A 13,413-nucleotide genomic window follows, 5' to 3' on the forward strand; every position below is an offset into this window, starting at 1 on the left:
CTGGAAGTGGCACCACTTGGCAGATCAGAACTCTCAGCAGAGGAGTCCAGGGGCTGTAGGTGAAGTCTTTGATGGCCCAGAGACTTCCAACAGGAGGAAAGCATACACAAGCCCTTGAAGAACTTGGAAAATAGGAGTCCAGAAGGCAAAGTCCAGTTCTTTCACTGCCTACAGACAGGAGCAGCAACTGCAGGCTAACTCAGCAAAGCAACACAGCAAAGGGGCAGTACTCATCCTGACAGCTCTTCTTCTTGACAGAGTTCTCAGTCCAGAAGTGGTTTAATAATGTGGGAAGACAGGTCCAATACTTATATCCCTTTTTGGTCTTTGAAAGAGGCAAACTTGGATAATACTTTGTAGTGCACAGATCCTGCTTTGCCCTTTCCTGCTCTAGACACACTACAGGGGGTTGGAGACAGCATTGTGAGAGGCCAGACACAGCCCGATTTCGGTATCAGAGACAACTCCTTCCAACACTCTAGCTCAGGAAGGCCCATCAGCCTGGTGATAGGCTATCAGGATATGTAGGGTACACCTCAGTTCCCTTTGTGTGACTGTCTAAAGTGAGTGCACAAACAGCCCAACTGTCAGTCTAAACCAAACGTGGATTTCACAGGCAGGCTGAGGCACAGGATTGTAAAGCAAGACAATGCCCACTTTCTAAAAGTGTAATTTTGAAACACACAATTTAAAAACCATCTTCACATATAGATGTGTTTTTAGATTCTAAGTTCAGCTAACCCAAACTCCAATTCTCTATCTCTTCCCCAATTGAAAGTTACACTTGTAGGATGTACAAGCCAGTTCTAATGATAATCTATGGGGGAGACAGTCCTTGCAATTGTGAAAAATGAAATTAGCGGTAGTTTACTATCAGGACATGTAAAACACACCAGTGTATGTCCTACCTTTTGCATACACTGCACCCTGTTCATGGGGCTATCTTGGGCCTCCCTAATGGGTGCCTCACAGGTAATAAAAGGAATGGTTTGGGCTGGCAAGTGGGTGCATTTGACAGGTCGACAAGGCAGTTTGAAACTGAACTGACATGTACTGCAGTGGCAGGCATAAGACATGTTTACAGGGCTACTCATGTGGGTGGCACAATCAGTGCTGCAGACCTGCTAGTAGCTTTTGATTTACAGGCCCAGGCTACACAAAGTGCACCTTACTAGTGACTTACCAGTAAATCAAATATGCCAATCATGGATAACCAAACATTATCACAAGTTACACAGGGAGCACTTGCACTTTAGCACTGATCAACAGTGATAAAGTGTCCAGAGTTAAAAAACCAGCAAAAACAAAGTCCAGCATACGGTAAAAAAAAAAACAGGAGGTTGAGGCAAATAGACAGGGGAAACCATGCCAAGGCTGCCGGCTATACAAAACTACATTGGATACTTCCAATGACTTTTCTGTCAAAACATAGCTCCAGAAAGCAGAGATTTGATGGCGTTCACTGCTTTAGGGTCACAATAAAAATGTTGGAGACTTCTTCAAGGGTATAAAAACAGTCCAGGTCTGATTGCTGCCCGTATAATCTCAATTTTACAAGAAAGTAACTCAGCTGCAGATGTCATACATTAAAAAAAAACTAAAATTGGTTTTCTTAGCGTCCTATTTTTAGGATATGAATTATACATTCAAGGCAGACACCTTGCTCCACACTTCTTAGAGAAGTGTGCTCCTCTCCAACAACCAAAAACACAAAAAAGCTACAATGACTGTGAGGCTTTCTAAACTTTGGTAGAACTTACATACTAGATTACGCACAGCGGGTTAAACTGCTGTATGATTTATTCCATCCTGATTTTTCAGTCAAACATAGGACCACAGAACACACTACAGTTCTTCAAGCATTGCAAACTGACACGCTTGCATCCAAACATTTACCCACTTCTTTAAACTAAATTAATGTAGTCATATGTATCATTGCTAGTTCTACTGGCTATACACAGGTCACCTTTAATGAAGATGAAACAGTGCCGACTGCACATAAATAACATGTATATTCTAATGCAGAAATGCGTTTTGCATCAATAGAAAACCTTCTGACTGCAGTCCAAACAGCTGTACTCAAGGAGCGTTCATTGGCTCAGGGGGAACGCATAATTGTGGTTTTTCCCATTCCAGCCTTCGAGGTTGCACAAAAGCAAGTGTTCCTCACACTAAAGACTTACATCTACAACAGGTTCCGTGGCAACCTCCTTGACAACAACTGATGTTGATTATGTCTTCGACTCGACATTAAGAACACAGAAATTTCACCACTATGAAGATAGATACCCCATGTCGAATTAAATTTTATCTCTGTATCAATATGATGGTATAATATACACTGATGGTTCTGCCCAGCCATTGGTTGGTACAATCATAAACACTCAGCAGCATGCACTGCAGTGAAGGGTGTGGCAAACAATGTAGAATTTCAGGCACAAAAATCATACACAGAAACTTTAGGTGGCTGTACCGCACAGCGGGCTGAACTGAAAGCTCTGGTTCTGGCACTGCAGAATACGGATCCTGAATTCCGGACACTTATAGTGTGTGATTCCTATTACTGCATCCAGTCGTATAATGATAACTTACACAATTGGTACTTGAATGGATTTAGAGATTCTAAATGTAAAACTATTAACCATAATCTGCTTTGGGGGAAAGGTGGCAGCTCTTAAAGATGCTCTGCCACAGACTCATGTCATTCATGAATTGGGCCATCAATGTGTTCACATTGTAGGGAATTCATTGGCTGATGTAGCTGCCAAAGCAGCAGTTCAGACAGTTTTAGTATCTGAGATTACTCGCACGCATACACGGATTGAGGATAACATTAAAGCTGCGGTCAATGATTTGACTAGTGGAACGCCCCTACCCAAACATTTTGTCAAAAAACTCCTATATATTGAATGCCCAAAACACTCCATTTGCCCGCATTGCTGTGAGTCGAGTGAGACCCAACCAGAACCAAAGGCTAGAGATAATAATTGCTGCACATGAAGGCTTAGCGTCTGCCCATGCTCGTGTGATGGTTACAGTTTCTTTGTTACCGAAATGCTACCGGTGGCAGGGTCTTTATAAACAGACTAAACAATATGTCCTTTGCTGTAACATTTGCCAACAAATTAAAGGTCCACTGTGGCTCGCCCACCCCAGACATTTGTTCTAGTTTATAATAAACCTTTAAATTGTGTCCATTTGGACCATTGCGGACCACTCCATTTTGACAGTGCATTTTTATTAATTTTATTAGCTGTTGATTCTTGTTCTCAATTTCTATGGGTTTGGCCGCAGCGATCGGCTGGCACATGTACTGTTATTAAAGATTTGCAAGTCTTTATTGGTACATATGCAGTAGTAGCATTCCACTTGGACCAGGGACTGGCATTTGATTCTAAGGCTTACCAGGATGCCATGGGGACCTGGGTGTTGCTGTGCATTATTCCTCTCACTATCATCCTCAGGGAAATTTGATAGTGGAACTGAAAAACCATGACTTAAAGCAATCATTAACAGCTAGAGTATTAGGTACAGGTCTTAGTTGGACCTATCACTTGTATGGAGTCCAGAAAGCTTTAAATAACCTGCATATAAGATCTTTGTGTGGCCAGACTCCATACGATGTTTCCTCCAGGATTAAGATGTATGTTCCAGATCTTGATAACCCTGGAACAGTTGTGACTGATGCGTGCTTTGACATCAAATAAAGTTTTGCTGTCTTACAGACTTTTGAGATGAGCACTTGAATGTGAATACTAAATGTTCTGCCACTGACGAAGTGAAGGAGCAACCAGAAACTTCTGGATAGATTCCTAAAGTAAGGAATCTAGTCTGGGAGAAAATTACCTATAAGAGGGAATTCGGACCATTATTTCGAGCCCCGAATCCTGTACTTGCTGTTCAATGTATTCAAACTGTGAATTTGCCACAGCTTGCTGATTGTAAACAGAATTAGAAGTCTCAATTGACTTAATTAAGCTCCATCATGTGACCAGTCCTAAACAGTGGACCAAGGGGGTACATGAGTAGCTCCTTATCTCCTCTCCATGTCCTGCAAGAGATCCCTCTACATGCACTAGTCCAGATTTAACTATTACCCGGCTGGGGACTTCAGTTGCTTTTGTGCCTGTTTCTACTATTGCACCAAACAACAACATAATTTACTATCAACCACCTTTGGATATAACACCTAGCTCTTCTTCCCTGCACAAGGTTCCTGTTTTTGTTCGATCTGCCTCCGGTTACTTTGCCGACACTGATGATTTTTTCGTACACTTCCTTGCATGGTGCACATGCACTGTTTTCTTCAATTAAACAGATTTATCAGGTTCCTCCATGGTATTACCTATGGGTTTTTCTCTCCTTGTTTTTTCTTTTCACCAGGATTATATTTGCAATAGTGTTTTTTTTCTCTTGTTTAATGGCCATTATCTCCTAGAGCGTTCTTCTCCTGAACCGGTAGCTGGGGTGCTTACACCCCACTCTTCCTCACATAAGGTCTGAAGATTATTGCATTTCCTGTTCATGATGTTATAATTTGGGAGAATATGCCTCCTTATCCCGCAGTCTTTTTCCCCGCAGGGAATTACAACGCGGTCGTTACAATGACCGCGTTGTAATTGAGTATACCATTATCCCGCAAGTCGTAACACCAACTTGCGGAGGGGGGGCGCTGGATGTTGGAATAGTCTAATTTACTATTCCAACTCCAGTCTACGCGGACATTAAGGAAGGTGTTGGATTTTAAACCCAACACCTTCTCCCCCCTCCGCAAGTCGTTGTTCCGACTTGCGGAGTAATGGTATGCGGAATTAAAACGTGGTCGTTGTAACGACCACGTTGTAATTCCCTGCGGGGAAAAAGTTTTGTGATAAACGTTGTTTACCCATTTGGGATAATGTCCCATATGACATTTTTGGTCCCACAGAAATTTTGCACAGTCCATATGTTTTTAAAATTGCTATGGACGATATAATAACCCCAGGTTCAATATCTGATGAATGGGACGTTTTGACTGTATCAAACATGTAATCTGAATTAAACTCCTATATGGTATTTAAAAATGAGGATTTGTATTTAAATTCTGCAAACTATGGTGAAATGGTTTGTTATCATTATTATTCTCATCATTATTTACTTAGAGCTAGTACAGTAAACACTATTTTTAATTATACATAATGGAAACACTGCCTAATACCTCCTATAGGGAGTCATTAACAGTATTTTAAAAAGTTTCTTTATTTTACTAGTCGTGTCCCCACAGACCTGGTTTAATTTTTTTTATAAACTTACCCTTTCTCAAGCAATAAAAAACATGCTGATACATACTAAATTAATGTATTTGCATCCTTTCATTTCCAATTTGACCATGCAAGGTTACGATTATTGGAAAAACACTATTGATTTAAAAAAAATATATATGGGGTACAAGTTACTGGCAGGTCCAGGGTATTGATGTCATATTTAGAACTTGTTTGATCCCTAGACAAATTAAATTTTGAAATAAACAGTACAACAGACTACATGTCTTGTACTAGCTAATGCTAAAAAGATAAATGCAACTAGCATTCCCCGGGCTGCATGCTTTGATAAATGTCAACAATACACTAAAATTACAGAATACTAACTAAATGTGATGGTGCCGAATGGTATATACAATCTTCACTTTATGATTCAGATGGGTAGTTAGAGTGACCTATTCACACTAATGGCTGAAATACATGTTCTTCAAACTCCTCTAAGGGTTTTAAAGCTAGCAGACCAGACCCTGGATATGTTCAGTCACAACAAGCAGGTGTAGTAACGACCTACAGTGTAGGCACGTTATGCCAGCAATCACTGGAGCACTCCACATTGTTAGCTGTTAAGCAACATGTATCCCTTCTTTCAGACTACATGGACTTGCAATATTTCTTATTGGATCCCAGACCTTACAGTTTTAAATGTTTTCTAAATGACAGCTATAATGAACTATGGTAAGTTTCATACGAAGCTGCTAAGAGGTTGTGACAAATTAATAGGGAAAATTTAGAAAAAGCATTAGCTGTTGTCGATAATTAATTGACCACATTGTCTACTTCATTTTATTCAATGAATAATATTATGCAAGGTTAAAGTCAGTTAAGGGTAATTCTGCAGCTGAGTTGGACACCACAGGTTTTAAAATCAAACTGCATGCCTTGGAGCTTTGCAAATGAAACAGAATTGTTTTTGCCTTATAACTTGTCACACATGCATCAGGTAATGGCAAGGAAAGCCACAACTTACACAACGCTTAATATGGAACCTTTAGAGAAACTGCCCTTTACCAGAGCTGAAACACATTCAGATTTATGGTTGGTACATGGTTTCATTTCTTTGAGGCTTTCTACCTTTCATTTCTCGTCTTTTCTAAAAACACTTATAAATAGGCAAATATGAACTGATGGGAAGTAACTTTCTTCATGAGACTTGGGTTCTTTCTTTTTATTACAAATGTGCGAGTGATAACAGAGAGTTATGCCTGGAACTTTCCTTATTCTTTAGTTCAGGTCATAAAAAGATGTTTTTATGCACACTCGAAAAACAAATAATCCAACAATGACCGCCCATGAGTATTGCTGAAGAAATTGTCTTGTAGCCAACAGTCCCAATTTCAAATGTTAGCTTTGATAGGTTAAGCTGGCTCAAAGACTTATTGTTTCAAAAGTACGTGGCACTAACATCTGCCCGAGAAACTTTTGACATCCTATTTGCAAGGTTTTCCTCGGAATTACAATTGTTATCGTGCACTAATGTGCCGCTGCGTTTTGGCGAACTTGTGTGCTGCATTTTTAATGCTTCAAAAACCGCTGGTGTTGTACAATTTTTAGTACGATTGGATTGTTTCGGTATTTCAGACTGCACTTAAAGTGATTCCGTCTTATATTCATTCACTATTTTCAAACATTTTTAAAGGCATTCCATTGGTATTATTACTGTTACTAGTGGTTTTGGTTCTATTTTTGTTGCTCCGCAATAGATACTTCACAATGGCCTATACGGTAATGGAGTTGGCACACATACGTCTGTGCTGTGAAAGCATGGTGTAGTACTTTGGATTGTCAATGTTACTTCCATTCGACTGCAACTGATCTTTGTCTTTCGAGCCGGTGTGGTTTCAGAGTGAACAGCCCGTGTTTAGCTGCCACTGGTGATCTTTTGAATGTGCACTAGACCTATGCTTTGCTTTGCAATTGGTACAAACTAAGGACCTGGATCTGTTTGTGTATCTGAAGAGGGTGCATCTCCAGTGCTGTCCTATGTTGCTACCGTTGCTGCAGAAAGCTTATTATGAGGCACCCATGCCAGATTTGATTGATGCTTCTGCTCCAGGATCTATGGTATTTGGCTCCTTGTCTCAGGCTACACTTCAGATACCCCCTCCCTCATCGCCTCTTGCGGATGCGGTTGATACTGATGACATTGTTAATTTGGAACTTGATCTTCAGGCTAAAGTGGATCTGTCGTCTGTGAATGAGGGTTCCTTCAAGGACCTAAATGATTTTCTGGACACGGTGGACCTTTCCGGCTACCGACTTGAAGTTTGGATGGCTAAAACGCTTTTTTAATTTGACCCTGGTCTTCTAAATCGGGTTTATTGTTTTTTTGTAATTTGCTGCATTTTTTAATCGGCATTTTTAATGATCTTTTATTGTGCTTATTTTATTAAGGTTTTATATTATGATGATGTGTCTTTTTACTGCTTTTCGATTGACTAGCTTTAGCTGAGTATACATCCTTTCCGACCAAGGGGTGGGTGTGGTGTGGCTTACATGTACTCTCCATTGTAGAGTCGACTTCTTAAATTGACATCTCTTTCTCGTGGTGCCCTTTGCCACACTTTCCTGCTAAACATGTGAATGTGCTGTATGTGTACTTGCAATAGGCACTAATGACCTGTAGTCAGTACAGTTAGTTTCAGGGTTGTACATGAGGAACACAGTGCCACAGTTTCTTTCTTTTCCGTGCTTGTTAGGAGACATTTCGTTTTAGCTAAACGAGTAAACAACACAAATGAGCTGCAATAGTTGATAAGAACAGTGTTTTATGATAAAGACAACTTTCATGCAAAGCCTCTTTGAGAGGAGCATTTTCATGCTGGGAATTAATATGGAACTGCTGCAGATTGTGACTCAGATGCAGCCTTGCTGACCCCTATCTCCATCCAGCTACGGGAGATAACTGTGCACGGCAACCAGGTATGGGGGTTAGGCTATCCCATTGTTCAGTCAGAATTATTCTATCGCTATACTCACTTTAGTATAGTGTGGATACAGTTAGGAGTAGAGAAAATATTAGAAACAATTAACATGGTAGAAATGTTTTTATTATTTATCATTCTAACAATGCTGATTACAGTAACATTTCAACTTTCTAATAATCGCAGCTCATGCTTTTTCTGTAAGAATGTTTGAAAATGCATTGTATCTTTCTCGTGTTTACCTTGGTGTGCGAGTGACTGCCTGAAACTTGACCACTTTCTGAGTATTCCTTGGAAAAAGTTTATTCAGAACACCTGTTGTAGTATAGGGCGGGAGGATTTGTTTACCTCTCCCAGCAGTGAGTTAGCCAGCTCCTTTGTGTCTTTAAAGAATGCGTTTTTACAGAGATGTCTGGAGGACAGAATGGGGAGGGCTATAGATAAGCCAATGGTCCATGCTTTTATGGGGATTTATCTGAGTGTTAGTCCTGCACTATATTTAATATGATTGGACAATAAGCATTACAAATTCTTACTAGATAGACTTAGGCTATGCACTGTGCATTTTCTGGTTGTTTTCCCATCATAAGGCTCTTATTTTTCCCCAACTACCCCTGTGTCCCTATGACGATCAATCACCTCAAACTACTTTACATTGTATATTATTTTATAAAGTCTAATCGCCGCCAAGGAAACGCTAGCTATTGTCCATTCTCAGGGCAGCAAATATTCACTATTGCAGAGCGTCTTTTATTTACCTGCAAACACTTGCCTATATTAAGATCTGTATTTCTGCTGCTGTTTTTATTGAAAGTGCTATTAAGTCGAGGGCGACTGTTTTTACGTGATGTTTTAGGAAATTTATATGGATATTTAAAACATTATTGTATTTGCACGGGCATTTTATATATATCTGATTGTTTTTTTATACTTTTATGGTCTAACTAGACCGAATAAAGATATTTGAATAGTGAATAGTGAGTGCCAGAATCGGCCTCAGGCCTTCGACGCCCTTGAGTACTAGGAAGTACTGTGAACAACAACCCATTCTCTGTTGAAGCTCTGGCATAAAAAGGGTCGCATAGTTGGGCAAGAAGATCAGCAAATCTCTCAAGTGGATAATGGCATGATCTGGGAGAATGTGGGGAAGTGTGTCCTGAAAGAGAAGGGAGTAGCCAATGTTACAGATTCAGCCTCCTACTGGTCTCAGATGCCCACATGAGGGCAAACTAGAAAGGTCTGGATGTGATGCCAGGGGAAGAGGAGGAAGAGGATTAATACACTTCTGATGTGTACTTTGGCTGCAACTTTATCACTATTGCCATTAGTGCCATTAAAAAGGTTTGCTCTGGCCACTGACTGGGTGGAGAGGGCTGATGCTGATGGAAAGCTGGTGGAACTGGTAGGCCTGCAACAACAGGCCTAAAGAGTGAGCTGTTACTTGGCTATTTTCAACATGCTCAAGATTCAAATTGACCTTCCCACCAAAAAATCACACCCCATCAAAGGATATGTCCCACAGATAGTCCTGGATGTCCCTAAAGAATATCGTACAGCATCCAGGCATGGTGCCTAATAATACACTGGTGCCAACATAAGTGGCATCGAGTCCAGATGAAAAATTTGCTTGACTGCAGTGAAATAAGAAAATTATGTTTTTATTATGTATTATTAATTATTAAATGTGGTCTGTGGAATAAATAAAAGCCATTCAATGATATTCTAATAAAAGTACTGCTACATTAATTGTTTAATTAAAAAAGGTTATTGAAATGTTTTAAAATTAAATAATAATTATGTTATATTGTTAGAAAATGTTTTAACATTACATTAAATTTAGTTATATTTTTAAACAGTTTAAATAATCTAATTTAATTTAACATTATTTCCTATGGTGTTTTATTTTAAGTCTCTTGGCTGGAGTACATTTACTGCTGTTTTCGGTCCTTTTTGGCTGTAGTAGTTTTAGAAGTGCAGTTTGGGAATAGCAATGAGCTTACTTTTTGGTGGGTTATTGTCTGTGCCTCCCTAAACCCCTCCTTAACTCTTCCTTAACCCCTCCTTCCTTCTTCCTAAATGTCACCTATTTTGTAGGAAGTATGCCATATTTTTCTCCCACTCCTCCAGTCTCTCCCACATTTACTGCTAAGTAGGAAACTTACATGTGTGAGGATATCCCCACAGAAATGTTAGGAGAGCTAGAGGTGGAGATTTGCATTTGCACGTTTGTGAATAGCATTTTATAGTGCTTTAGTAGTACTATTGTAGTACTGTAGGACTACTAAATGTACTACAAAATGCAGTTTGTGACTAGGACTCTAAGTATGCAGAATCCACCACCTAAAATAGAGGAAATTCAGCTGTTAGACTGTAATCTTAATTTAGGGTAGAGCTACAATGATCCAGGTTACTGTTACCCAATATTCTTGTAGTGTTAGTCGGTTTGAGGCCTGGACTGGACATTCACCTTATGAGATTTAAGCTATGAAATGAATTAATGAAAATGTATATGTGTGCATATATAGTGTGTTGTTTGGTCAGTGGTATTCATGTTCATGCATTGGACCTTAAGGTTGTCATTCGCATTTTGGTTCTGCCCACCACTGCCTACAGCATGGAGCAATTTTTCAACTCATTCAGGCACTGGTTGTGTTTACTATGGTGACGGCAAGCTGCCTTTGCACTTGTTAACAAACACAAACAATGTAGTGCATTTCAATGCCAGGATTTGTGCCAATGTTTTTTGTTGTTGCCTTACCATTTTTTTTGTGAGGGCACGGCAGCTCACCACACACGTGTCGCCCCTGCAGTGTGCCATATCCTTCGGAAGCACCACTCCTATTTCATACTTTATTACTACTATCAGTTTTTGTTTGTTTTGCCAATCTTTTTTGCCTTTGCAAAATGTTTTACAATGGCATGGCAAGTACTCACATGCTGCTACCTGGACGCTTGCTTCCTCCGCTGCAATTTGTAATCTACCGGATCCCAGGTTGTAACTGCTTCAATGAGCAGCCACATGCCAATATTGTACTAATTGTTCATCATTTTACTCATCTTTCACAATTTCTGATACATTGTTTTAACACTGTTTTTAACATTGATTTTAAATGTGTCATACTGGAATGAAAAACTAACAAGTATGCTGAAACCATTGAAAGGTGGTTGCTCCAGCTGGTCCAAGTGCAGGCATCTTTCAAAGGTTTTGTCTTTATTACTGATTCATTATTTAAAGATGAGAGAATTTGGGAGATTAGATGTCTTTATAATATTCTTTACCATTTTATCATGGCTGTTGCATTGTTATTGCTTGTAAATGCAGCAGCCATCTTGGAATTGTAAAGAATGGTAAAATATGGAAAAAAATAAAATGTGCAAGCAGTGGCCACCTTCTTTGAGTGACTCTTGTTACACTTTATCATTGCTTTTCAGCTTAAAGATAGCCAACCGGTTATTTTAACTCATCACCCATCATGGAATAGTAACCTAAAAATAATGTTTTCTAAAAACCATACTGCACATCTACATGCACTCATAAAGATAATAACTTTGTAAGAGGCCATTAAAGGTCAGTCCTATTGACTGCCAGTTCTTGTTTCTCATGCAAAGGGAACAATTTTGCAGCCTTCCAGTAATGGAGAAAACAAATGTTTTACTCACCATTTCTTGCAACCAATCCAAGCAGTGCCCCCAGGAGGTATGTACAAAGGTGGTGCTGGTGTGGCACCATCTGACTGGACAAGATGGACACAGCCACATTCAGAAGCAGGCACACATTCTCCATTCTGTTCCACCAATCCCTTTAAAAAGAAATAAGAATATGTCAGAAAATAAAAAGCTGTGTTGACATCAGGCACAGCTTCATTGAGGTCCTGTGTAGGGGTTCCTAATGAATAGTCGCCAAAAGTGCTTAGGATCCGAAGGCAAGAGCACTTTTGGAAAAATTGGAATGTACTCTGGCAGCTAGGGGCGGACATAACTTGAGTTATTTGCTGTTGAGTAATTACATTAAAAATTAGCAAAATTATGTTATCTTTATGCAGAATTATGCGAAGAGCTTAATCAAGCATTTAGCGCTATATTGTTAGTGCAGAGTGCACCCTCATAGTCAAAATGAACCTGGGGATGGATTTTGCGCTAAGAAAATAGTGCTTAATGCAACAGGAACAGCAGCAGTCAGTAACTCGCTTTCTGTTCCTGTAGTCTTAAGCAGAAATTTTTGGCCCAAATGACTCCAAATTATTAAAACAGACAAAGTTCTCTTTAATTTCAATAGGATAACAAGAAGTGACCAAAATTACTTTGATTACTCCGGGGTGAATACAATTTTGCCCAGGCCTACTGGCAGCCTGTTCCCACTATTACCCACCGGGAACCCACTATTCCATACTAGGATCAATTGTTTTGGAATTTCGGGCAAACCCATGAACTGCTAGGGGATCTACACTGGAACCTAGCTCAAGGACAATGGACCACTTGTGTCAGTCTGGAGGACTGACTCACTGAAAACTAGTTGGAAGTTGTTTCTTCTCTAGACATACTCCTAAGTCCGCCATGATGCTGTGTTGTACAAACATTTAAGGAAGCACCAGTCATCAATTTCGTACACAGACAGTAGAATCACAAAATATATTCCGACTGGTGTAATTACAAGCCTTTTGGCAAAAAGGGCATTGTGTGTGATGCAAACAATACACAATAAAGTCACAACACATTACAAAAATATAACAGAAATGCAAAACAACTACACACAACGCACCAATACAACACAAAAACATGATGTGGTAATAAAAATAGAAAAAAGCAAAAATTTGAAAACACACCACAGCACGACACCATGTAACAACTCAATGTAACAGTAAATAAGCACATAACTGCTACTTAAGGAAATCACAAGAACACAAAACTGCATTATGACTCACACAGGATAAAATAAAGGCAAAATTTCAATAACCCACCACAATACAAAAACACTACTGCACAGGTATACAACAACATTGTAACACAGCATCAAATAAGCAACACAAGATTAGGTCAACCTAGCAAAACAAAACACAACGCCACAATAATATACCAACAGTAAACTAAACTAAATTAAAAAGAATGCAACATAAAACCAACAAATCAACTCTCAGCAGCATATTTAGCCATGTTCTTTTGTGTTGTGATGTTGTTTTGGTATTTTTGTGTGT

The 13,413-nt window shown here is 39.5% G+C and overlaps 1 protein-coding gene across 1 annotated transcript in view; it reads right to left on the bottom strand.

Moving 5' to 3' along the window:
- The window catches only part of LOC146796142 (SCO-spondin-like), a 1,481,201-nt gene that overhangs the window by 342,875 nt on the left and 1,124,913 nt on the right, over positions 1-13,413 (bottom strand). The window contains exon 100 of the mRNA XM_085631266.1: positions 11,882-12,021. Coding sequence (XP_085487392.1) covers positions 11,882-12,021 — 140 coding nt within the window. The remainder of the gene's footprint in view (positions 1-11,881; positions 12,022-13,413) is intronic.

This window comes from Triturus cristatus, chromosome 10 (assembly GCF_964204655.1).
Source record: "Triturus cristatus chromosome 10, aTriCri1.1, whole genome shotgun sequence".
Taxonomy (NCBI): Eukaryota; Metazoa; Chordata; class Amphibia; order Caudata; family Salamandridae; genus Triturus; species Triturus cristatus.